General features: G+C 41.1%; 1 protein-coding gene across 1 annotated transcript in view; it reads left to right on the top strand.

Moving 5' to 3' along the window:
• COL22A1 (collagen type XXII alpha 1 chain) overlaps positions 1 to 27,603 on the top strand; it is a 200,051-nt gene that overhangs the window by 136,080 nt on the left and 36,368 nt on the right. Inside the window, exons 30-40 of the mRNA XM_053982357.1 lie at positions 1,840 to 1,872; positions 5,372 to 5,425; positions 5,884 to 5,937; positions 7,202 to 7,255; positions 9,254 to 9,307; positions 10,830 to 10,883; positions 12,552 to 12,656; positions 13,102 to 13,146; positions 15,399 to 15,476; positions 18,275 to 18,310; positions 19,213 to 19,266. Coding sequence (XP_053838332.1) covers positions 1,840 to 1,872; positions 5,372 to 5,425; positions 5,884 to 5,937; positions 7,202 to 7,255; positions 9,254 to 9,307; positions 10,830 to 10,883; positions 12,552 to 12,656; positions 13,102 to 13,146; positions 15,399 to 15,476; positions 18,275 to 18,310; positions 19,213 to 19,266 — 621 coding nt within the window. The remainder of the gene's footprint in view (positions 1 to 1,839; positions 1,873 to 5,371; positions 5,426 to 5,883; positions 5,938 to 7,201; positions 7,256 to 9,253; positions 9,308 to 10,829; positions 10,884 to 12,551; positions 12,657 to 13,101; positions 13,147 to 15,398; positions 15,477 to 18,274; positions 18,311 to 19,212; positions 19,267 to 27,603) is intronic.

Genomic DNA, 27,603 nt, shown 5'->3' with positions numbered 1-27,603 from the left:
GCAGGAAATTCTCAGAATTTTGGGCCTGTAAGCCAAAGCTTAGAGTTAAACACAGGATTTGATCTGAGACCTTGGAAAAGGCTTCCAAAGTTAGGTGATAGAGGTGAGAATGTGGATTTATAGTTTAAGACAGAGACATGTTAAGTTAAGAAAAGGAGAGTTTAGAGTTTAAGATACAGAAAAAATAAAAGTAGTTACAAAGGTAAACAAGAAATTTAGAATGCAGTGCTGTAGGTTTGTGTGTCATAACATGATTGGCTAAGAAAGCTAACACTGTAGCATGAGTCCATAAGACAAAATATTTAAGGATTGGGTCAAAAACATAAATATTCTTGTTGGCAGTGTTTTATTGGTCAATAAATCCTTAAAGGTCTTGTAACTAGAGGCCTTGTGACCTTCTGAACCCTGCTATGAAGATGTGAGCCAAACTCATCCTTCCTGCCTATGTAGAAGATAAAAATAAATCACATAATCTAAAAACTCAGAGGTCCTGTCTCTAACTCATTCAAAATTCCTTTAAAAATCCCCGCAATGGAGAAGGTAGTTTAATTTATTCTCTGCTATTAATTGGGCATCAGGCTATGCCAGAGCACTTCATGGTGCTTTGTGTAGAAAGAATCCACGTGTATCAGACAAGAATTACCCAGTCACAACACCAAAGATGAATCTGTGTTGGTAAAGGCAGAAAAGGCAGCTCACAAACAAAATACAACATGGCTGGACATGGAGAAATTGTGTGTCACTGCTCAAGCTTCCTGCGTTTGTAGGGAGAAATTATTTCTATTTGTTGTGGTTTAGGAATGGTAATCCCCAACTTAGCACCCCTGACCCCCCAAGACCTCAAAACCACCCTCTGGTCACTCACTTCCACGTCTCCCCTCTTCTACCCACATGTGCCCAGAGAGGAGAGTTGGAGGCACAAAGGGCAAAGATTGCGGGTTGGGATAAGAACAATTTATGGAAACATCAATAAGATAAGAAAACAAACAATAACAGCAACAATATTAATAACAAAAGTGGACAAAAGAGGGAGTGTGGAGCTTGACCTGACTGCAGCCATGCCAACCAAAACACTCCCTCCAGTCAGGGCCAGCCTCATCCCACTGCTCCATCTGCCTCGCTCACTCCAACAAAGGGGATGTCCTTCCCTTCTCCAAAGTGAGAGAAAGAAGCCCTTTCCTCCACCCCTGGCAGTGGCATAAGGTGGTGTTGAATGACATAGTGCCTTGGCCGTGCTCCCTGCCACTGATCTAGGCTGGAACCAGGGCACTGTTTCAGCTGATAAAGGTAGGTAATGCTTTTGACATGTCTTCATGTCATCAAGGTCTATTTTTTTCTTATTCATCTTACCAGCTTTGAGAAAAGATACTGTCTCTTTCTACAAAACTTTATAATTTCTTTTTGTGACTACCCCTTCAGAATGACTATGTATTCCCATTGAGATTTCATGTACATGGTACAAAGCAGAGGGAGAACGCACCAAGCTCATTCATGTTATCAGGAAATTTAATAATACAGAAGATGGCTCCAAGTGGAAAAGTAAACTGGAGATTGCTAGCAGTAAAATTGCTATAAAGTTTAGAGATTGATTGTTTTTTCACCATGCTAGAACTCACAGGATAGTCTTGAGTTTACATTCATATATCAAATATTCTGGGAGATGTAAGATATTTGTGGGCTTCTTTCCAAATACCCAGATGTTACAATGGGTTGCTCTTTTATAGACCTACTTATGGAATGTACGGAATGTGCAATCTCTAATGACAGGAGTATAGGTAAACTATTTCATTTTAAGGAAAATAGGCTATCCTGTTTTTAACACTCTGATTTCTGTTCCAGACAGCCTTCTTCACCCCACACCCCAGGATTCCTGTAAGTAACATCTCTAATAAATATGGCCTCTGGCTTATCCCCTCTTGTAACTGATAGACACACCCCTTAGGGATTTCTGTGTTATTTAAATGTTTCCAGTAAAGAACACAGATTGAGTCTGGTTCTGGGCATCCTCATCACTGTAACCAGCTATGATGAGAAGTCCAGAGCTGTGCTGGTAAGATCAGCAGTCAAGCCAGCTGTGGCTGGGACAGAGCTGTGTGCTATCTCAGCCTCTTAAACCAAGTGTAAAATGAAGATTTAGTTCCCATTTGCAGCACCTAGTGGGAAATAAATAACATAACATGATCTGTGAGTAAGTTTGTTATGGATCAGGAGGTTTCATGGATGGCAGAGGTAGGCTGTAGGAGTGGCATTAGAAAGAAAACATATATGCCAGGTTCTTCAGAGTCTGAGGAAGGAAATAAGGATGTGAAGTAGTACTAGAGAAAGAGACAGGATTTCTTTGGCTTGCTCTTCCCCTTTGCTCAAAGGTTATACTTATTTTATATATATATATATATATATATATATATATATATATATATATATATATATATTTATACACACTCTAAGGAAACATGCAGAACATCTTAACATTTTATGTGGTCTTTGTAGTGCTACAGTCACAGAAAGAGTTTTTCCTTTTGCTTTGAGTACATTGCTCTGGTAAATAAGCTGCAAGACAGTAAGAAATAAAAGGCTTGAAGAGTGTCAGCTGTTCCATTTGCTGGGATTTCTCCATGTGCAAAATGACTGTGGTGACACCTGCCACAGCACAGCTCAGCACTGTGAGGGAGGAGAAGGGAAGGTAAGAATAGTTACCTTGGATGTACAGGTGTACACACTAACGTGTCAAAAGGAGGTGTACACACTAAAGTGTCAAAAGGAGGTGATGAACCTTGGGAGAGTGTCATGGGTAATGCTACAGAGGTGGCAGGACCAGCAGGGTCCTGACAGTTTTCATGTGCTCTCCAAAAACCAATCCTTGCCATTGCTTCCCATTGAGTGTGTGTTGTATTGTAACAGGGAGCTATTTAATATATATTTACACTAGTCAGGTAGGATCATGAAATATTCTTGGAGATAGGGCAAGAAAACCACAGTGGTGATCAGACATAATGGCTGAAAAGAGGCAAAAGGAGTGAAAAAAGAGGTGGCTTTCTCACTTTGCCTCCTATCTCCCACTGTGGCCTGGCACAGCTGGACCCCCACTGCACTTGCTTTCCTTTAAGTAGCACAGGAATTACTGAGGCATAATTGAGACTACAGGAGGATGCTGCTGGGAGCAGGTGATGGAAGCTGTAAGTCTTCTGGGCCAGGCTGGTGGCAGCTGTCAGCTGTCACTCTGTCTTTTCTGTGCACTGAGGTGGAGGTAAGAAGTGGGTGGCAATGGATTAAGAGCAGCTGCCAGTGGGCAGCACTAGCAGGCAGTGTTAACAGCCTTGGCAGAGTCATGGATTTGGCAAACTGGAAAGGACCCATGGGCAGGTTTGCTGCTGAATTGTGTTAACAAAAGCCAGTTGTGTCCTGGGCTGCAGCAATGGTTGAGGGAGGTGATTCTAATCCTCTGCTCTGGTGAGACCCCTCCTGGAGTGCTGCATCCACCTCTGGAGCCCCCCAAAAAAGGACATCTTAGATATCTTGGAGCAAATCCAGAGGAGGCCACAAAGATGACCAGAGGCTTTAAACTGTCATAGGGCAGGTTTAGATACAGTATTTGGAAGTAATTCTCTACTGGGAGAGTGCTGAGACACTGGCACAGGTTGTCCAGAGAAGCTGTGGGTGCCCCAGGCCTGGAAATGTTCAAAGCCAGTTTGGATGGGGCTTCGAGCAGCCTGGTCTAGTGAGTAGCATCCTTTCCAATGACAGAGGGGTTGGAATTAGATGACTTTAAGGTCCCTTTCTCCCCAAACCACTGTATGAATCTACAAAGAAATCCTTCCTCTGCGCATGTCTGTGGCTGTTAGATTTTGCACTGCTGTGCAAGTCAGGTATTAAGGAAAAAGTGGAAGAAAGGAAAATCTTAAAAACTTTCCCCATTTACCTCTTCGCTTTGCAATTTTGTTTTCCCTGGTAATATACATCCTTATTCCCACTCAGTAACACCAGCCCTGCCTACAAATGTACTGACCTATGTCTGTGCTTTGCCATTCTGCTTTCAGAGGAGTTGCAGAATTTGAAATGTCATTACATAAAACAACTTCCACGCACAAACATACAGGTTTGCAGCTTTAGCCCCTTTGCTTGAGCTGCTTTAGGTGAGCCTGATGTTTTTCTGAAGGACACTAGATGGCATCAGGGACTGCCTGGTTAAAAGTCGGTCTACTGGGATGCTGTTTGTAGAGTAAAATTCCTCCCATTATTTATCACAGATTATAATATTTATTCATAATGCATAATAAATACAAGCATAAGTAATATTTATGCAGCTACACTTATTTTGTCTGTTAGAGAATCATTTGAAAATGGACTGTGAATTCCCAGGTGTTGCAGAAATGATTGGCAAATAGCAGACATAAATAAAATTCAAGCTGATTTGTCTGGTTCTGCATTTTGGCTGATCACTATTCCTTGCTTGTGTGTGTAGCTTAAATCACTGATGTTCTTACTCTTCCTTGATTGCATAATTGAAACATTTGGTATGATAAATAATGAATAAGTAATGATTGCTGTTGCCTGAATACATACGTTTATAACAATATACAAATGTGGGTATTCGTGTAGTGCCTGGTTTATTCCAGCTAGTTCCATAATCGTGTGCTTTCCTTTTCAATTTATAAAAAGCAGACATATGGATTTATTGATTATTGCTCTAGACCACAGGACAAAACTGATGAACTTCTGTCTGAATGCATATTCAATTTACTGTAAGGAGGAAGAACAGGAATAAATTAATCTTATTAGGCAGTGATGGTGGTGCATGAAAAATGTACTGACATTGCAGGAGGGAGAGGAAGCTGCATGAATGTATGAAGATGTTAATAGAACTAGAGATCAGGAATAGCTGTGTAGTGCCCACCTATGGAAATGCTCCAGATGATCACTGAACAATTCTCTTTTATAGGTGGAATAGGGAACTGTATCTGGGATCACTGTAGGATGACACTAGGGCTGTGGTCCTACTGAGAGGTTGTGCAGTGGCACTGGTGCTTTTGCTATTGTTCACATCATGTAGCCTTTTAAAACACTAGAGATTAATTTTTTGATTTTGGGTATATTCTTAGCTACTCTTCTGCAAGAGGGCAAAATGTTCTCCTTTTAAGCTGAATATTTTTTCAGTTAGTATCAGAACAAACCAGGAAGTCTAGACAGTGATCTCCATGTCTTAGTGTGGCATTCAGTTTTGACTAATTGACCTCAAGGTCCTTTGAAGAAGCTACTTTGCATCAGAAATAGGTAACTGATTGAAAGAGCCCACTTACTAAACAGGACTAGTGTGAGTTCCAGCCCTGGAAATAGCTTTTATTTCTCTCTTTGTCTTATTGTTTTATATCAGGGTGAACCTGGACCAAAAGGGGACAAAGGAGATCGAGGAATGAGTGGAGAACCTGTAAGTACAGACGAGTGTTTCTTCAAGAGAGAACATGAGAGTGGTCAGTTTTGGAGGGAGAGGGTGGGACATGCTCCTTCTGTAGCTGGGACGCTTCTCTCATCAGAAATAGCCACAGTGGTGCTTATCTTTGTACTGCCTGTAGAGGAAGCTACATGACTACTGGAGTTTAAGCACCTAATCTATAGTTCTGGGCCTTAGTAGCTGAAAAGAGGACTATGGGATTTGCTAGGCAGAGCTTGGCTGGCAGTAATTTATGTGCAGTATTTATTAAGGGATTTTGAGGTCATGTGGCCCAGCTAAATTGTGCATTTGGGTACTGCATTTGTATTCTGGACTCTTTTGTTCTGGACGGAGCTCCCAGAAGAGACAGAGCCCTGTGCAATGACAGCCTCTGTAAAAATCACACTTCTTCTCTCAGTGGAAAGAGCTCCTTTACCTCTCCCTCTGTTTTGCAGGGATTACCTGGGGTCCCAGGTGAGCAAGGTGTGCCAGGACCTCCAGGAGTACAGGTAAGAGAGACCTTGAACAAAATCTTTGACATGACTAGAGTGGAATGCCCTCAAGGTCTGTATCACTGTAAATAATCCTTCCTGTACACACCAGCAGCCCATTTCTTTTTTTTTTTTTTTTTTTTTTTTTCTTTTTTCAAATCTACTGTCATAGGTTCAGGAAGTTCTGTAGAGGTTTTTACTTCTGTTGGACTGCAGGGCAATAGGAGGAAAATCAGCTCAGAAATACATAATCTCTGTAGCATGGTCAGTATTGTCTGAGAGACTTCTTCCATCTTCATGGTCCTTCAAGAGGGCATCTTGTATTACTGCTACCAAACCACAGGTCTTGCAGATAAATCACATTTCCAAAACATTGCAGAACAGACAGATTCAACCCTAGCTTATCTGACCTGGAATGAGCAATGGCTCATGTGAAATGGTTCTATGGTCTCAGCCATCTTCAGAAAATTTATTGTGTCATACAAAACTATTTCCAGTCAACACTGAGGTGTTTCCATTCAACATGGGTAGGTGTTCACTCTGCCATCATATGTCCTGTGCCCAGCCTATACAATCATCAATACTTGGGCATCAACACCTTAAACAGGTGTCTGAGCATGTCTTAACAGCAGTCTGAGCATTAAAAAAAAAAAACAAACAAACACCAAAAAACCCAGACCAAAAACCAATAAAAGCAAACCAAACAAAACCAAACCCTCCAAAAAAACAAGAAAAAACACAGTAATGCCATGCAACTTTTAACTAATTTCTGCTAAATGGGGGACAGTTCAGTGAGTAGACTTTGTCCTGCAAAAATTCTTCAGAAAAGGCTCTCTGATATGTATGATTAGGACAAACCCTCTGCATGGGGATCTATTATTATCATTTCTAGATGACTGATGTTTGTATTTCAGAACTGTAGGTGAGTCTTCTGTGAAGGGAGACCATCAAAGTTCAGCTGAAAATTAAGTAGTTGGTAGTCCTGAGGATAGGAAGGAGTCTCACCCAGATGGATACCTGCAGATTTCAGCATCCTGTGCTGAGAAACAGTGTCTGAGCTGATCAGTCATTAGTAACTTTTCTAAAGTCTCAGGGTTGTATTTTTATAGTTCCTTTTCTTGCTGCATAGAGAACTGGGAGCTTTTTCCTCAGTCATTAACCCCTCTGGAAATTGGTTAACAAAACCAATTCCTAGTAAACATTCAGGCATTTTGAAGCCTTTTTGTCTGGCAGGAGGTCTCCTTCCATGTCTAATCGGCTGGTACCTCTCCTTTCTGCACAGGGTGCAAAGGGGGAGAAAGGAGCCCGAGGAGAGGCTGGAGCCCCTGGAGAGACTGTGAGTAATTGCTTCCCTTGCAGCATTTCCCCCTGACAGTAACACACCTGAAGGGACACTGACATCAGTATCTTGTGGATTTGCAGTCCCAGGCTGCTTGAACACAGAGCACATCCTCATCCACAACTGGAAGAGGCTGTTTGTGGTAAAACAGGACCATCTGCACCAAACAGATCAATGCCCCATTCAGCCCAGCTCAAGGTTGTGCATCTTTTCCTGCTCAAATCTCTCCCTGCCTAACAAAACACCCTTTTCTGAGTTAGTGTGACTGCACTGCAATGTCAGCTCAGCTCAGGCAGCCAGCAGGGAGCTCACTGCTCAGCAGCAGCAGAATTGGTTTTTGATCATGGGTGCTTTTAGGCTTCACTGTCAATTCTGCTGTTTTTCTTTAATACTGGCTCATCCAGAAGACTCATCTCACACCCCTTTTTGAGGCATTTGTTGTAAGGAGTGCTGTTCTTGTCTGTCTGTGTGCTTAGGAACAGCAAAGGATTCCAGTCCAGTTTTATTATTGTGAGATCATATGAGACCTTTGTAGCTGAATAAAAGGACTCAGACTTATTGCAAGCCAAGAAGGAAGAAACACTGAAGAACTGTTTAAAATATTGATTGAGAGAGGGGATGACTGTGATTAGGGGAAGGAAGGAATAGGAAATCCAAATGATGCATCCTAGAGCACTGAAATTTCTTCTTCCACATTTGTGTTCATGGTTTCCTTTCTTGGGCTTGTGCTTAGACATTGTCCCTAAGGAATGCTTTGACTCTAAACCCTGAATTGCCTATTTTCAGGTGTCTTTCACTCTTGGTTGAAGCATCCTTTTGTATTTTGGAGAGGAGGGAAAAAAAAAAAAAAGCAAAACCCATCCCTCTTCCATGAAAACCTATTCCTTGGTTTTATTTCTTTGTATCACGTGGTGGCTCAGAGGATGTTTATGATAAGGAAATGCAGGTATTTGCAGGCACCTTCTCTTTTCTTGCCATTCTTTCGCACACTGCTGCTGCTCTGAGTGTTTCTGTTGGCTCATAGACCAGTGACTGTAAATAACACAGAAATGAGGAAACTTTTAAACCTCTCCTGAGCAAAGGCTGAGAAGAGAAGAGAAGGCTCAAGGGAGATCTTGGAGCCCCTTTCAGTGCCTAAATAGGAAATACAACAGACCTGGAGAGGGACTTTCTACAAGGGCATGGAGTGATAGGACAAGGGGGAATGGCTTCAAACTGAGAGTAGGTTTACATTAGTATTAGGAGGAAATTATTTCCTTTGAAGGGGATGAACCACTGGCACAGGTTGCCCAGCACCAGCTGGTCTAGTGGAAGGTGTCCCTGTTTATGACAGAAGGTTTGGAACCAGAGGATCCCTTCCAACCCAAACCTCTAAATACAGCCTGATAACCCCAAACATGCATCTCAATGGGGACATAAATCCCCAAATATATGTCCTCTAATGTATCCCTTGAAATTTTGGGGACACACATGGGCTTTTTCATGCTACAAAGCTTTGACTTGCAAATAGATAAAGACCTGCAATTCAAAACTAGACACTCTGGAGGTTTAGGCTATTTCACTTGTTTAGTGCAAAAGAATGTTTTCAGGTTTTTTCCCCACAGCAGAGAAAGGTAGAATTGTCAAAAAGCATATTTTGTTGACCTTTTTTTTTTTTTTTGTGATAAATCAACATTCTTTACTCTGTTCTTCTGATGTTTCTGGCCCAGGCTTTTCTTCCTGTATCTGAGCTAGATTTAGGATTTCTTTTGATAGAAGGTAGCTTTTAGCTCCCGAAGAGAGCCTTCATCCATTTTGTATTGTTTCATTATTCTTTACACTAAAAAGTTTCAAACAAATGTGCTATTTTTTGCCTTCTTGATGTACAACACCTTGTCTGACATGAAATCCAATCTCACTTGGAACATCTTGTTCCTATGGTGATACAAGTTGTGATATGCACACACACACACACACACACACACACACACACACACTTCATTTGTCTTAAAACAGGGTTTGAGTGGACCAGCAGGGCCCCCAGGACCAAGAGGCTTGCCAGGAAATGTGGTAAGTATGCACCAGTGTATTTGTTTTCCCATCTGTGCCCTGATTTCTTTATTTAATGTGTTTAGTTTTTCCCTTCCATGGGGATTACTATGAAGTTCAAAAGGCTGTATTTCATTAAACTTGTTTCTTATGGCTGAATTGAAAGATCTGGAAGCGCCTGGGAATGGTGTATTCATTAACTATCTTCTCATATTCATTTAATCAAGGAGAGGAACAGAGCTGCTTCATTCCTCACCAAATTGTTAAAAACAATTTTTGCTGCCAACTCTTCAAGAGAAAAAAATTCAATGTTTATTGTGTCTTTGGTTTTGTTTTCTTTGTCTTTTTTTCATTTGTCCTTTCCTTTTGTAAACAAGACTTCTTGATATAAAAATGGCATAGTAAACTCCCACTTTTATTATGAAAGTGTGTAGGCATTTGAGCCTAAAGACCCTTGAAACCAATGCAGTGTCCCCCTTACCTGGGGGTTCATCACCACTATTAATTTGTGCATGATAAAATTTTTCATATTTGCTAAAAAAATCTTTGGATTAACTCTACTCCCAGCTCCATTAGGGTAATTTTCTTCCTAGTTCCTGGGGTTTCGCTGAGCTTAGACTGGAGTAGGTGAAAAACAGCATTTAGACCTCAGGATATGATGCATTCAGGCACAGGGATGTAGAACATAGCACTATTAGAACCAGAGTTTATTACCTGGGCAATCCAAGAAAACTTAAATTGCCCTTCAACTAATTGTTAAGATACATTTGATTTAATTGTATTAATGTAGTGATTTAACTTCAAACTGAGAGGTGATATTGAAAATTAAGAACTTTTCAATTTCATATTCCATTAAGCAAACTTCTATACCAGTAATACCAATATATTACCTATAAAAGCCAATATAGTTGGAAATAATTTTTACTGATGCAGAAAGGAAAATAATTATCACATCCATTCTGAGGTCAATCCAATCTTAATGGTGCCAAGGCACATCTTAAAATGGAGTACTATTCTAAAATATGTTTTGGTGGGTTAGGAAGTTACAGTACTTAATTTAGAGCACTAAATCATCTGTATTTTGACACAGAGTCCTCTGAGACCTGCCAAGATGTTAAAAGGATTGAAAACTGAAATAGAGGAAGAAATGAACACAGCTATATTTCCCGGTGTTGGGAGGCTATTGGCTTCGCTGATACAGAGGTGGTGACTGGGGGTTGTTGGTAGCATATTAGGAACTACTGAGAAGTTCACAAAATGAAAGAAATAGTTACTGGTAGAATGCAAAAATCTGATAGTAGCTCTGTTTCTCCTTTTTCTGTTCTGTTATTTTTTATATTGAAAATAAAATTCCTCCTTTAAGGACCTGTTACACACTTTCTGTGGTGTTCTCTGGATTACAGGTTTTCTGTACTGGGAAATGTAGAGCTGATACTGACCCTTGAGATAAACTATACTGAACCTACAGGTCTGCTCCTTTGTTTAAAATCCAATACTGCCTACAAAAAAAAACTTCCAAGCTTTTAAGTTCTTTTCTTCCTAGGGTGGGCCTGGAGGCCCTGGACTCCCAGGAAAGGCAGGAGAAAAGGGGGAAAAGGTGAGTTCTTTGATGGGTTTGTTTCTTTTTTTCTTGAGCATTTTAAGTAATAGGGACAGATGCCCTCTGAACTGGGAAATTATCTCATATGTTCATGGATGGTTAAGACACATGGGTTCATGAATTTGTCTTGTCTGAACTCCTCTATTACACATGCTGTAAGGTTTTCACCCAGTTGCAACTTCATAATTTACCTAATAAACCACTGAGATATGACTGGATATAGTGAAGTCACTGCTGCACAATTATGGTCTTCATTATCTGACAAGAGTGGGCATTTGATGTTTTAAGAAACTCCTATTCATCACTGTAAATCCAAAGCTGGAAGAACAACTGGCTTTCTGTCCCCTTTAATGAGCTTTCTGAAGTCAGGGGCTTGTGTTTGGTCATGCACCCCCGAGTGCCCAGCATGCTGGAGTCCTGATCTGTGTTTTCTGGAGTAGGAATGATTAATCAGAAACATGACCCCCTATATGCATGTATTTGGGGCTTAAAAGGGAATGAATCCCAACTCCTTCAGTAAAATCTTCTTCCAAGTTACTGAACTCTGCCTCAGAGTCATGTGAGGATGAAGGGCTCTCTCATTCGGTGTTGCAGAAAGAGTGATGCACTTCACTCACAAGAAAGAAGCAGCAGTATATTTTACTGATGTAAGACACCAAGTTAACAAAGTTCAGTGGTAAATGCCACACTGGTTTAACAAGATTCGGTGTGCGGTACACTTGATTATTTACTGCATTGAGGACAGGGACAGACAAAACTGTCGGGGAGACCCTTCCATTGAGTCATGAGATTCAGAAAGGATCCCTTTGTGTTCTATACTCCTTCTCAGAGAGGAATTTAGGTGTGGCTGTATCCAAAGTTAGTCCCAAATTAGATCAATATTTTGTCTAAAGCATTATATGTGTGCAATCAATCCTTTGTATCACTTAGCTAAGGTTTCAGAGTTTCAAATGCATTTATTCCCATTTTGTTTGCTGAGTATCTGATGCGGTAAGGTGATAACTTGAGGGGTTACCTTGAGAGGCATCTGTGCTCAAGGGGAGATCTGGGCATGCAGCCCACTGCAGGTCCTGAGCTGTGCGCTGTTCTTGGGGTAAGATGGTTGGCTCATGTTTTCATGCTGGCTAAAATCTTAGTTTCTTCCAAATTTGTGAAGACGTTGAGCAGCACTGTGGTTAGGTGAGCACATTGCCCAATCCAGCCCTCACCTGCAGGGTTGTTATCTGCCTCCCCTGAACCCACTGTGAGTCAGGTGCAGCTATCACAGCCAGAGGCAATCAGTACTGCTGCTGTTGCTGGCTGTCCCTTGGGCAGGACTCTGGGAAGCAAAGATCAGGTTGGGATCAGGGCACATTCCAACATTTCTCAGTGTCACGGCAGGGATAACCAATTTTGACGAGTTCAGGTTGGAATGTGCTTCATGGAAAGAGCACACTACCACATATAGCTGCTTCCCAAAACATTTTGAAGTCTTCTTTTACTTTCCTCAATGGAAATTAAAAGAGATTACTGAAGGAAAAGAATTAAAGAGGTTTTCCTATGATACCAAAAGAAATCCAGGTGAGACATCTAGGAAAATATCCATGTCTTTCAGTTCCAATGAAAGACCTGAGATGGTAATTATCTATAGTATTCTAATGAGTTCTGATGGCTTCTCTTTTACAGGGTGATCCTGGAAAAGAAGGAAAAGTGGGTTTACCTGGGCCACCTGGTGAGCCAGGGCGTGTTGGAGAGCCAGGTTTGCCTGGGAAGGGTAAAGATGGAGAAAGGGTAAGTACTGCTGGCAAGTTTTGTGCTTGACTAATTCAGTATGAGACAGGCAAGCATGGCTCCTGCAGGAGAGCATGGATTTACCTGAATCCATGGAAAGCCTGCCTGTGGAAAATGCTCCAGATCTGATCTGTGCATTAAAAAAAAAGTCAGAGAGAACTGAAGATGTATTTCTGAAATTTACATTGAAAACAGAGACCTCCACAAGGAGTAGCCATTGTCCTTGTGACTAGTACAAAAATTATTAGCTTGATGGAAGTTCCCTAAAAGCTTTTAATTCTTGCCCAATTAGCAGATTGTTTAATTTGGTTACATGTTATCAGTAAAATATTGCCCGGATGGTGTGAGCTCAGGAGGGCAGTGATGAGAGAATTGATACCTTGATTATAGCAAAGTCCAGGCTCTTGTTTGGCTGGATGGTGACTGTTTTCTTGGTTTGCTTTAGGGGGAAAGAGGACCACCAGGCTTGCCAGGACCCTTTGGACATAAGGTGAGGATGGACTTCATTGTGGACTGCTCATCTTAATCACTTGAACTGTAGAGAAGAACATGGTGCAAACATGGTCTGTTTTCCAGTGGAAAATAGAGTTTGCAAAGCTCTGACTCAAAAATGCACTTCTAGCCTTCTAAAGGGTTCCTCTCTTTATTATTCCAGCATCTCTGTGGATGTAAAGACTCAGATATGAATTATCTGTGTTCACTTTCCACATTTAAATTCCTTCCAGCACTATAAGAATTCAGCGCAGATGGAGGTCTCAGTGCACACTTTTTCAGGGAAACTCTGACTGGGAGCCTTTAATCCATACAACCAGGGAGACACTGCATGGCTCAGGGGTGATCTGCTCTCAGGACCACCTGTCAGCCCTCAAAAAGAACTTTTCTCTAGCACTCATTCCCTTCACCTCTCTGCAAGGAGGACATGAATTATTTCTTCAGTAGAACCAGGTAGTCCTGGTTTCCTCTCCTGTATTGAGGCAAAGACTAGCTAGTTGAAGAAGTTGATGACACTAACTTCTGCTGAAAGTAATGTTTATTCCCTTATAAGCACACAGAAAATATAGAAAGGAGTAAAACAGCATAAATCTTTGATTCTGGGATGATCTGGATTGTGCTTGAACATTTAATCAGACATTTCAAAAATTGTCCTCTTCAAAATGACCATTTTATGATGTGGACTGGAAGAAGAATCAGATATTGAAACAGATTCTGTAAGTGATAGAGGCAGGATTATAGGAGTATGAGACCCAATCCATCTATGTCCCATATTTTTGAAATAACCAAACTGCTATGATTTTTTTTAATTTTGATGCATTTTGTACAAATGCATTGTAGTCTTTTCTATATATCTTTGACAGTTCAGAACACAGACCTACACCCACACAGACACACACTAATAGACTGAGAATTAATATAAAAGTCAGAAAGAAACACTAAAAGAAATCTCATTAAGTATTCTATTCAATAGCAACAGAAGATTATAAAAGTCTTAATTGTGTGTGGGAAAATACTATTGAAATTTTTGTATTAAAATTATCTTTCTGAATAACGTAACTGATAAGAGATGTATGAAGTGTTTGAACTAATCAGAATGCATTTTTTCTCACTGGCCTTGCAGTATTATTTATTTGTAGTAAAAGATTAGCTTAAGAAGAAAGCAAGAAAGGGGAAAAATAGGAGATATTGCAGATTTAAATTTGAGTGGGCAGAATCCACAGGTAACAATTTTTCTATCATGCTTCTATATAGCTAGAAATAATGTCATAATAAATAGCATAAATAAGATTGGTTGTTATAAATCTACTGCCAACGTGAGACCAAATCTCCCAACTGCAATGCAATCCATAAAAATCTTATTGATTTCTCCCTATAACTAGAAAACAGATGTTAAATTAAAGTCTTACAGCTGAATTCTTTCTTAGCCCTTTGTCTGCAGTGTACATTGAACAATGTCAAGCAGTTTTCTGTGCTGTTCAAGTTTTACTTTGAAAATCTGTTTTTTAGAAGGGAAGGCTCTCCTTTTCTAGTACAGTGCTCGAGAGAGAGTGGTAGAAGTGTTGACTTACATTTTACCAAAATAATTTCTTACACTTCTGTGAATAGGCCTATGTTGGTAAAGGAAAGGAGAATATTAAGATGCAGTAGAACTTCCCTAATCCTGTCTTCCCCAGATAAATTATCTATGTTCAGCAATTTTTTTTGCCTTAGCCTTCTCCCACAGAAGCACAGAGAGAGAAAAGTGATTTATGGTGCTTAGTGCTTCCCCAAGCCAAGGAAAGTGCCTGCTACCCTGGTGAAGTCACTGTCTCTGGAAGTGTTCTGGATGTGGCTCTAGGGAGTATGGTTTGGGGTGATTAAGGTGCTGCTGGGCTGGTGGTTGGACTAGCTGATCTTGAAGGTCTCTTCCAACCTTGGTGATTCTGTGAAATGCTGAAAATTGCACTAAAATAAATGAGCACATGTTCAAAGATTGTGTTTCCACTCAGTTCTGTGATGTGATGTGATGTGGCACACTCTGAGCCTGTAGAGGTGGGCTGGGGCCCGTGTGGTGGAAAAGGACACTTTATTGGCATGATGAGACAGTAAATGTGCTATGTCCCCATGCTGCCACAAGCAGAATCTGTCCCTCTGTGGGCAGGATCAGGACCAGATGTACTCATGTGACATTCTGGTGTACCACCTGCTTGCATTTCAGCACATTTTCTCATCAGTGTCCAAAGCTTTTAACTCTTTCCTTTATTTCAGGGTGAGAGGGGAGCTCCTGGCCTCCCTGGCCAGCCAGGAGACAGAGGAGTGCCAGGAGTTGGCCTGGCTGGACCCCCTGTAAGTAGCAGCTCCTGCTGCAACCTGTAACGAGGTGGAAAACCAGGCACTGCCACCTGGGAATGTGTTGCCTGTGCTCAGCTGTGCTGAGAGCCTGTGGGACATTTTGCCTTCTGAAGGTGCAGATTCCAAAAGAGGCCAGAGGCTGCCATTTGTAGCTCACATGTCAAATGTCTGCTATGTGGGCTAAAAGTGCTGTAGGATTGATTGGGGTCACTCCTAAATTTTGTCAGGACTGTCACTCCTGAATTTTGTGCATCATCCTGATGCACTGGCTGTGGATGTGAGTGGAGATCTGTGCTAAGGCAGCAGCTCTGGTCTCTTGGACAGATACAGCCTTGCTGTTGTATAACCCCTGTTGGAAGGGATGAGTGTGGCACACATGCCTACATCAGTGACATAGCGACACTGCAATAGCAAAATACAAAATCAGATTGCTTAAACTGTTGTGTTCCAAGAGGGCTCTCCCCCCCAGAATTTCCCACAAATATTTGGTAGGTTTGACCTCATCCAGCTCTGCCCTCTTGACTATCAGTTGGTCACATGATGTATCCAGGAGTCTGCTCAGAAGATTTGGATTTTCCTGTTGCTGGGCTTTGATCACTCCAGTACTTGTCATGTACAATTGCTCTAGAAACTAGGTTGATTTGGGAGTGCTCTGGCAGTAGTCCTGCTCAGCAACCTCCAGCTATGCACTGAATTTGCTGGTGAAATATGTTTAGGAGGAAGCAAATGCTATTTCTGGCTGTAATTGCAAGAGGACATCTGAGCCCTTGCATTGTTTTGCAATACCTCATGCATGCCATGATCCTGGACCAGTCATCGATGTTTGGTTATTAGTGCTCTGTTTATCTAGCTATAAATGTCCCAATTAGTACAGGAAGTTGCCTTGAAATTATAAGTCATATTCCTGGGTAATGAATTGAAAATTCTGGCTTTCTGAGGTATATGTCTACTTAACATTTGCTTTTACCATGCTGAATTCTATCTGAGTTAAAGCAGACTGGGTTGGTCCTGTTTCACACTGTGATTGTATCATGGCTTTTATGGTCCTCACAGGGTTACCAATGACTGCAGGTTTCCTTTGATTTATCTAAGGATCTATAGATTTATCTATGATTTATCTAAGGAACAGTGGTGTTCTTGCACTTCTCAATGTTCAGCCATTAATTGAATTAAAATTAAATTAATAAATGAGTATCTAGCTTGTTTGAAAATCACTAGCTAGTGGACAGTCTTTAATTACAGATTTTTAGATTCAGTCCAGGGCTAGATGAGTTCATGTCTGCATCCTGATGTACACAGGATGACAAAGTTGTTCTTCATTGGGGATTTAGCATCCTCATCTCCATACACACAAATGACTAAGGACTTGACTCCAAATGCAGACATCTCTTGTCTCACACCAGAAGATTGTTTTTTTTCGGTGTCTTCATTATTTGCCCACTGTCAGGATGTGTTGCCACCTACACACCACACTGTTCTCAAATGATATGTTTTATTTATTTAATTTGCTTTACTAAATGCTTCTTTAAAAAAAGAAAAAAAAAAAAAAACAACCAAACAACAACCAAACCAGTATTATGATGGTTTTTTTTTCCACTGTAGATTCATCATAACCTCAGCTCCAGTGCAAAGACTGGAACTGGAAAAAAAACCAATGCTTTAAAACCTTGAATCTAGCAGACTGTCACAAAGACTGAATCCCACAAAGTAAAAAAAAAAAAAACCCAGAATAAATTCAGTGGAGTTGCTTCAGTGCATGTTACATGCTGAATTAAAGACGTCAGCCTCTACTCTTTTTAGCGATGTGACAAAATTGTGTTTATAATACTTCATCTTCAGAGCTGAGAGCCAACAACTCTTTTTAATTGGAATCCTCACCCTGTTTCCTCCTGTGCCCTTAACTCTCTCAGGCTTTGCTCCCTGCACAAAATATATGTATAGATGAGAAATTTTTTTTACCTTATCTGCTGAAGTATTGAGTTACAATTTACATAACACTGAGCCATAAATTTGAGCATTAGCAGAGTGTGTTATTTCCAACAGAGTAGGGGACAGCTTGGACAATTGGGGTGAATTCACATGTTTATACTGAAGCTGCCTAATGCGTGGATGCATAGTATAAGTAGAAATGTTTCAATTTTGCCCTGCTTTGCCTTGTGGGTATTAATTAAATTATGCATTTAGCCATTTCTTTAACATGCACTAAGGTGTCTTCTTTCATGGAGACATTGTGAGGATTAATGAGTTACTGTGCCTGAAACAGAAAGCAAAAAGAGAGGAGTTACAGTGGTAGCAAATTTATTCAAGTCTTGTTTTGGGTGTGTTTGGAATACCAGATTGAGTCACCCATGCTGGATATGGTACTGCATCACTTCTGTGGTGTTTCTGTAGAAATGGGTACCTGTCAGTGGCTCCCTCTACTCAGCTGCACATTTTAAATTTTGTTCCCAAACAGCATGCACAAGCCCACTGCCCTCCCCCTGCTTTGACCTAAATTAAAGAGCACAGAAGTCCTGTGGGATGTTTTTCCTTGTGTAAGAGGTAGCTGAATGTAGTGGTCTTCAGAACCTGGGGGAGTTGTCCTGTCCCAGCCCAAGGGATGTGGGGATGCTGTGGTTCTGTGTCTCCAGACCCAGCCAGGAGCATGGATTGTCCATGGGCACAGTGCACACACACCCACACTCGTAAGTGCAGCACACAGTCCAGTGCAGAGAATAATGTCCTAATGCAGGACCCACCCTGCTAAATGAGAATTCTAAATGTTTTGATCGCTGTGTCTTTTCTGTTTGCAGGGCCCTGCAGGACCCCCAGGAGACAAAGGGTCACTGGTACAGTATGTCTTTCTAGCTATACCCAAATTCTTTGGGGAGGGGACAACTGCACTATGTTTTTACCAGTCATCTCATGAGGGCAGATATGATTGCTTTGGTTTTGCTCAAGGAATGGTCACAGGGTGGCTGATCCACCAGCACTTCTGTATATTACCAGGTACTTGTCTGCTATGTTGAGTTGTGAGAAAGAACTGATCAAGAGCCTTGGCCTGGTGGAAACTTCTCCTTATGTGTCAACAGTCCTACAAAAGAAATAATAAGTGACTTGCTTCACCCTTCTTTCAAAAAATTATTTTAAGGCACATAATTCAAGGCATATTTCTTATAGACAAGGCCTCAAAGGTTTAAAAGAAACCATTTTAGAACATTTTTCTTACTTAAATCTTACAGATTTCATTATTCACCAAACACACTTTAGTCCCTCAACATTCAGTTTTTCAAGGATGCAATCCATTGGTGTGGCAGAAAAAACTGTGTACCATGGTCTCAGTGGACACTGGCCTGAATTTCCAGCACAGCAGCCAGTCCTAGCAGTGTGATAGCCTGGAACTGAGGAGACGGACCTTCTTTTCTCCTCTACTGTCCTGTGCTCAGTCATATTTTCTTCCTGTTCAAAAACCTGCCTCCTGTAAAGAGTCATTATTACCTCTCCAATCAATGTATGGGAAGCTTGACTTTAGTGATGCACATGAAATCCCTTGAGGCACAGAAATTACTGATATCAGTATAGTGCAGTGTGAGCTGTAATTATATTTTTTCTTAAACTTTCTCATAGTTTTGTAGGTGCTGGTTAATTTTTTCACCAATAACTATTAGGTTAAAGATTTCTTCTCTTCAGCTAAGAAGCATCTCATAAATACTACTCACATTACTGGGTTTGTCTGTTCTCTCCCTCTCAGGGTCCCCGTGGTGTGCCTGGTATCCCTGGACCACAGGGGCCTCCTGGCCAGGATGTAAGTAAAATAAAAGTGTAAGTGCTCAAGAAATTTGTCGGTGCTTGCATCTGATTACCTTTAAAGTTTGTGCTGATAATCAACTGCAGTCTCTGAGCGTTACTATGATTGCCCAAGGGACATAATTTGCACAAGTGGAGCTCTTACAACTTAGGATGTCAAAGGGGAAAATAGTTGGAATAAGGAGGATTGCTTCAAGGAAAGTGGGGCTCACCACTGAACCATTTTAAAATGACACTGGAGAAGGGACTTAGCAGCATACACTGGGGAAAGATCCCATACTGGAAAAGGATGGTGGTTAGACTGTCTAGGAACTTCTTAGAATCCCCTGAGATAAGTACCCTTTCTGTTGAAACAAGGCCACAGCTGTTAAGTTCTCAATGAGTTCATTTTGCTGCTGCTATTGTGCATGTTTGAGGACATTTTAACCTCTTGGTGCATTGTCCTCCCACTGTCTCAGTGGTGAGTCATGGAACAGAGGAGCAGAGAGGAACGTGGCAGACTCCCAGCTGGAAAGCTGACCCCTCTCTCTGCCTGCTTCCACTTCAGTGCTGCATCAGAAAGAGGAGAATTTTTTTTCCTCTATGAGTGGAAACCAGTCCCCTGAAGAAGGCTTTGAAGATTTTGAAGGGCTTGATCTTTGGGTTTAAGGGAACACTGTGGGGAGGGGGAAGTGACCTCCTGGAATTCTCCTCAGTGCTGCTCTGTGATGCTGTCATGTCTGAAATGGGTACCAGCTCTCACCAACTCCACAGCAAGCATTTTTCAACCCTAGTGTTGCTTTACTGACACCCATCAGGTGGCCTGAAGGGGGTACTTTCCTGTGGAAAGAAGGTCTTGTTTTCTTCCCACCTACTTATTCCCAGAGGAGTTGTGGATGCCCCATCCCTGGGAGTGTTCAAGGCCAGGCTGGATGGGGCTCTGAGCATCCTGGTCTAGTGAAAAGTGTTCCTGCCCATGGCACAGGTTTGGAACTGGATGATCTTTATGGCCCCTTCCAACCCAAACCATTATTTGATTCTATGACTCTATACTTTGTCACAAGACAAATGATTAAGCCAAGATTTTCTTCCACAGCTTATGTTAGCTGAAATGGTTCCTTGTGTCCCTGGGCAGACAGGGATTTGGGATTGATTGTGTTCTGCTGCTTGTCCCTAGATCGCATCACCTTGCCTCAGATGTTTGAAATTTTTAATTAAGATGTTTAGAACAGGAGATAAGATAGATCGGTTTATTAGAGCTGTACTATGTGAGGAGAGTGCCTGAGGCAGCTTTTTGGAGTCCTTTTCTGGCTCTGCTCAGATCAGTATTGGCTGGTCAATTCTTGGAGATGCAGCACTAAGATCTTTACATTTTTCTTTTCCCTGCAGAAAATTAATCCAAACACAAACATTCCTCAGGCTACTTCTAAAACACATTCTCTATTACACTCACTGCTTTAATTGCAATCAATATGCCTTTTAGAACCTTTCTGTGTTGTCTGATCATTTGCTAAACCATTCTATCTGTGTTTCAGGAGATATAATTGGAGGTATAGGACACATTCCAACATTTCTTGGTGTGTCAGCAGGGATAACCTATTTTGACAAGATCATGCATTTACAGTTCCCTGATCTCTATCTTTATTTAACTAGCATAAGGAACTTTTTGTTCTGCTTCTGCACTCTTGTATGCCAATGCAGTGTTCCTGTGTCCTCTGAAACATGTCCATTTTTGTACTCTGCTGTGTTCAAACAGGGTATCATTGGATAGGAAAGCTCCAATTTGAATTGCTAATATGAATTTGCTGTGCAACTCCCAAGCCATGCAGTGTCAATTGCCTGAATGACTTGCCTCAGTGTCTTGTACTTTGCTGTGGCCTTGGAAATGTATTCCATGATTTTATCTGAGACTGAAAAATTATTTTAAATCACATTTACATACATCAAGTTACTTTCTGAATTATATTTCCAGTTGCAACCTCATCAGATGTTTGTGGAAGTGCTTGCTATCAGTTGCATTCTCTGATATAGCAAATCAGATTTACAACTGCATTTGGGGAGGTGAAAGAGTCAATCCTCTTTTTGCAATAACTTTGGCCAGAATTCTCTTCCACTGGTGAATAAATTGGGGGTTTTGCATTACTACATTCTAGATTTTTTCTGGTCCCCTAAAATTATGTGTCATATGTTTTTGTGATAGCCCAAAGTCACCTTTTGAAATATCTGTTGGCAACTCAATCTAATATTAAGAGTTGTCAAGACAGTGTCTCTTTTTATTAAAATTTAGGTTTTGAAAATACTTACCTACGTTTACAGTAAAACTGTTCTGCTTTGGCCTTGTTATCTTCCTCTTAGCAAAAGCCTTGCTATTTGTTTGTCCTTTAGAGTTCATTATGTTCATAAATCCCTATGAATTATCTTTTTCTGCGACAAAGCTGGGACATGTTGTCTTCTCCCATATATATAATTTTCTCGTCTTTAAATTCGCATTTTTTTTTCTGATTAACCAAAGCTCCAATTCTTAAAGCCTGAAAAGTGTGCTTTTTTTAGGTCTTTTTTCCCTAATAATATGACTAATTTTTTCCATAACAGAACTACTACACATTGTACCTACTGTAAGGACCTCAGTCACTTAAAAAAAAAATTACTTTCTCTTGCTTTTGGGAAAAAAAAAAAATCACATTTTAATCTGGTGGTATTCCTGTATCAAGCATTAAAATAGTGTAGCCTTAAGTACCTTCTGTCAGAGAAGCTGGCCAATCTCTGAGTCTGAAAATTACAAAAAAGTATTTCTACATGTTCAGTGATGTTATATTCAGTGCTGTTTCCTCCAGCTGCTGCAGACCAGGTCCCTCCTGCCTGGTTAAATCAGATATATGGAAGAAATTCTTAACTGTGCATGTAGTGAAGCACTGGAGCAGAATGCCCAGAGAAGCTGTGGCTACCCCATCCCTGGAAGTGCTCGGGGCCACCTTGGATGGGGCTTGGAGCAGCCTGGCCCAGTGGAAAGTGTCCTGCCCATGGCAGGGGGTTGGATTTCAGGTCCCTTCCAACCCAAGCCATCCCATGATTCTATGGAAAGGTTCATTAGAAGATGTAAATGACAGGACAAACCATGGTGGGCAGGTGCAGGGCTCAGCCAAACAAATGCTTCAGCCAGCTGTGGCTTACCAGCTCCTTTTATACCCTTTTCTGCCTACCCTCTGTTGTTTGTTACTCTGTCTTCTCATGCATCTCCCCAGCTCTGTCAGTCCCACCAGTTCATGGTCCCCCAGTTTACAGTCTGATCTCTTGCAAGGACCAAATTGCTCTCCCAGAAAGTGCAGTCTGTGGTTTTTGATCACCCATCAGTTACTGCCAGTTTCAAGATCTGTTTCTTCTTAGGTCTGTGTCTTGGAAAATTTAGGTTCTGATTTCTTCCTTTTCCCTTAATTTCCCTGTTGACAAGGTCTTGGATGAGGTAACCTTGCTGCAATAAGCCTGCTCCTATTTCCACATGCCTTGATCAATTAGTGTGAATGTCCAGGTTTGCTTCCCATCACAGCCATCCTTTTTTGTTGGTCAGGTTTGTGTCCTTGACATTCTAATTTATGACTTTTTCCTTCTCTTCCTTCGTTGAATTCAAAAAGGTTCTTGATCAGATACCCCTAAATGAGCAGACTCTCTCTGGCCAGCCACCCTTACACTTCATGTTTTGAGAATCATCTGTTCTCCCCTGACTGTCTGCTGGGAGATAAAATGTTTCTGTTCAACACACCTATTTAGTGTCCTTAGATTAGGAAACAATCTGAATGAGACATTCTCTTATCATCCTATTAACAGCAAGGGCACCTGTTTAATAGCATCTTTCTGTATTTTGATTGTGATAATTTTAATTAATATAAACATTGAATTAATCACTTTTTAATTAGGTTAATTATTTATGGTAACTAAATTCCAGCCTTACCGAGAAGTTCATCTTCCCCCTGCGTTTGCTTTCATAATTGCAAAACCTTTGTGGATGCATAAATTACTGCCAAAGGATTTGAAAAGCAGAGTTTGCTGTTCTGAGGTTGATTTTCCCATCCAGTTAAGGACAGTTCCAAGGAGCCTTTGTGTTTGTTTTAGGGTACTTACAATCCAAACCAGGGTACACTTACTAACCCCTCTATTGTCTCTTTTTTTAGATATTGCATTTAAAGTTTAATTTTCAGTCTTGTAATATAACTATTCCACCATATGCCTGTGTGACTTACACACTTCCCTTATACACTTATGTTTCCTTACAGACTTTCTTTATTTTTGAGTATTTTCACATGCACCACTTACTTGAGCATCATTTTCCCCATCATAGGATTTTGCCTGTTAACTGCACCAGCATTTAATTTCTTCTTAGTTACAGAATCACAGAATATTCTGAATTGGAAGGGACCCACAAGGCTCATCAAGTCCAAGTCTGAAGTGAATGGGCCATGAGGGGATCAAACGCACAACCTTGGCATAATTAGCACCATTTTCCAATCAACTAAGCTAAATATTGTTTCTTAGCATTATCAGCAGCACAGCTTCCATCAGTTCCCATTTAAAGACCATTCCTATGTGTCAGATTTTTGCAGACTGATGCTCTGGATACTGTGCATCACACCTCCTCATGTCTGACATCTATTCCCTGTACTGGTGTGCTGTACCACTCATTGGATATTCTGCTTTGTGCCAGCCACTCTTGGCTGCAAGCTCTTGAAAGTGTTTAAACTTTATGAGTTTTCCAACACTGGTTATTATTTGGGTCTGTGCATTTTCCCACATCGTGTTAGCAGCATTTACTTTCAGTGCCATGCAGCTTTTTCGTCAGACTCATTTCCTTTTTTTCTGAATTTTCTGGCTTTCTCTTTTCCAGTTCCCTCCCCTGTTATCTTGTCAGATGCAGTTTTAACTTCCATGTCTTTATTCTAACATTTTCATTCTTCTCTGAGCAATGTGAAACTGTATCAGGGGAGGTTTACTTTGGATATTAGAAAAATGTTCATCCAGATAGTGGCCAGACATTGGAACCAGGATCCTCAGGCAAGTGGTCACAGCACCAAGACTGACAGTTCAAGGAGCATTTGGACAATGCTCTCAGGCACATTATGTGATTCTTGACATAGTCCTGTGCAAGACCAGGAGCTGGACTTGATTTTTTGCAGGTCCCTTACAACCCAGGATATTCTGCGATTCTATATTTGTAGCTTATCTGTTTTTGTCAGCCTTTTCTAACTCCAGGCCTCTACAGACCAGCAATATTTCCTCTACTTTTGACTCTGCTTCCATTTGCCTGTTCTTTGATGATGGACCATGCCGAAGTGCTATCATCTACATCTGATTTGATCAGTTTAGCTCACAAAAGCATTCTTCAATGGGCATTCTCTGTTTGCGGTCTTGTACCTTTCAATTGTTTGACTTTTCCTGGGGATTTGTTTTTTTTTTTTTTTTTTCATGTTTGTCAGCCATGGCACAGAACTTAATCTCTTTTCCTGTCTCATTTCCACCCTTTTAGAGACATCACCAGCTCCACATCATACAGTGTGCAAGAAAATGGGTTCATCCCTTTTTGTCTCAAGGCACTCTAATACCATGTGGACATGATAGCTGTGCTTAATCCTTTCCAAGGATTTCCATTTTATTCACTCTCTTCTTGCGTGTCTTTTCACATAACTAAGAAGTCTTTTCCTGTATTCTTTTTTTAAAAGATCTTTAAATACTCAGATTACACCACTAGTGCCATGTTCATATTTCAGATCCCAAAGCAGAAGGCTGTCAGTGAGCCCTATGGCGTATATTTATAGCTGTGCTACTAGTCAGCATGAAAGACATTTCTGAACTGTCTTTTCTGTCTTGCTTTCTGATCCAGGATTATTCTCATGGCTCAAGTTTTTGCTTTGCATCACACTTCTTAAAGCAAGTTCTGTGTAAGTCTTCCTGAACAAAGTAGGTCTGAGAATATAAGAGCTGTTATTTAGCCATCCCTCTTCCCATTTGCAGAAGTGGCTGAGTACACAGTGGAGAGGATGCCAAAAGCGTGACCTGACAGTTAGCATCTGTGAAAGGGAAGGGACTTTGGGAACAGTGCACCGTTCTCTGGATTCACCTTGAAATTTTGTGGAAGAAGGAAAGCTATAAATTACTAAAATGATTACTTATATTTACTCAATTCCCCAGAAGGACTTCTGGGGAGAAATGTGAGCTAAACATCTTCTTCAGACATTATCTTCTCTTTGTTCTCACCTGCAGAAGATTTAAAGCCTCAGGAAACAAGAGTTCATCCATGAACTTCAATACTACTTCAGCTCCACTTTAGATCCATTTCAGTGTGTGTTTAATTTTTGTCTCGTAGAAGGTCAAGATAATTGAAGGGTTCTTGCTCACCCAGAAGCATTTAATGTGGACACAGAAAAAGATAATCAATATATTTTCCCATTTTTTCTCTCCTCTAGCAAAACATACAGGATTTAAGTACTAAGTGAGACTCAAGGATGAAATTCAAGTTATCCCTACAGCTACAATTGTGGTGTATCATGACACACAGTGCTCTTCAATCATGAATCCTCATGTCCCCATCTGGTTATTTGTGTAAATAATACAATGCACTGATTGGCAAAATGGAATAACCTGAGACAAGGTGGCAGAAAGAACACCCAGAGCCCTTCCTGGCTAAGCATTTGACCAAATTTTAAAGGAACTTTCCATATGGAAATACTAGATAGTCTCAAAGAATAGCTCCTGCTGAGCCTAGACTGATTGAAAGCCACTACTTGTACGTTGATCACCATCCAGATGTTGATGCAGCCCAAAAAGCCAGTCAAGTCCCAAGCTGTATCAAAACCAGTGTGGCCAAAAGGTCAAGGGAGGGGATTGTGCTTCTCTACTCCACCCTGGGGAGACCCCACCTGCAGTGCTGTGTCCAGCTCTGGGACTGTTAGAGCAAGTCCAGAGGAGACCACCAAGGCAACTGAAGGGATAGAGCAGCTCTCTAGCAAGGAAAGGTGGAGAGAATTGGGATTGTTGAGCCTGGAAAAGTGAAGGCTTCAGGATGATCTGTTTGTGCTCTTCCAGTACCTGAAGGGAGCCTTGAAGAAAGATGGAGAGGGACTTTTGATAAGGTGTGACAACTATAAGTAACCAAGACAGCCAAAATCCAGAACTAAAGTGTAAAGAATAGATTTATTCTATTACCACACTGGCAGAATGGGGACACATGCGCACTGCTAAGCTTGTTCCATCTTAGCAGGGGCAAAAAGTGCTTAGGGTAACCTCCAAGCTCCTTATCTCTCCTTCTCCCAGCAGGGAGGCCCCAGCCTGTGAGGTATGCCTTTGAAGTTTTTTTACAGCATTCTGCTATCTTCTACAAAACCTCCACTTCTCAGGACAGACAGAAAACAACCCAAAGAAAACACAACACATTAAATTTTCCACACTGAATATTCTTAGCATCCTCCAGCTGCAAGGTCATCTTTAGTGAAAACAACTCTATTTTTCCCTCCTCATCAAATCTTCCACTTTCAGTCTTTTTCTCACCACACAAGGGGAGTGGCAGTAAAAGGGCTAATGGCTTCAAACTGGAAGAAAGTAGGTTCAAATTAGATGTATGGAAGAAGTTCTTTACTGTGAGGTTGGTGAAGCACTGGCACAGGTTGCTCAGAGAAGCTTTGGATGCCCCATCCTTGGAAGTGTTTAAGGCCAGGTTGGATGGGGCTTTGAGCAACCTGATCTAGTGGAAGGTGTCCCTGCCCATGGGAGGGGGTTGAATTTAGATGGTCTTGAAGGTCCCTTCCAACCCAGACCCTTCTATGATTCTGTGAACGTCCTGGGTGGCAAATCCGGAACCATCCCAGAGAAAACCGCATGTGGGACTTCTGCAGAATCAACAAAGCTCTTCCAACCTCATTATTCTGTGATTCTGTGAAAGCTGAACACAAATAAGATCCTTTTAGAAGGTCAGTGGAAACTGTTCCTTTAGAAACAAAAATTATCAGGTACGACAGCTTTTGTATGTGGTAAATTTTGTATGCGGTAAATTTTGTATGCTCTTTAAGGTTCTCAGTATGAATAGAACATGCACTTGCTAGAGTGATGACACAGGGTGATGGACCAGGTGGATACAAGAATTCTGCAGAAAATAGTTTGGGGAAATGTCACTGAGTATCTTAAAATCCCACTGCAAGGATCCTTACAATGCAGATTATTGTCACCATCTGTGCAGTGGCCAACTGTCGTGTTCAATAGATTCGGTTTCCCAAGTGAGCATTACTTTATGCAAAGATTTTACAAGAATTTTTAGACATGGTTTTTGTTTTGTTTTTAGCAAACTTAATTCCCTGTAAATGACATGTAAGAGATG

The sequence above is a fragment of the Vidua macroura genome, chromosome 1, assembly GCF_024509145.1.
Source record: "Vidua macroura isolate BioBank_ID:100142 chromosome 1, ASM2450914v1, whole genome shotgun sequence".
Classification (NCBI taxonomy): domain Eukaryota; kingdom Metazoa; phylum Chordata; class Aves; order Passeriformes; family Viduidae; genus Vidua; species Vidua macroura.
Note: the sequence above shows the minus strand (reverse complement) of the source record. Positions and strands in the feature narration are given on the sequence as shown.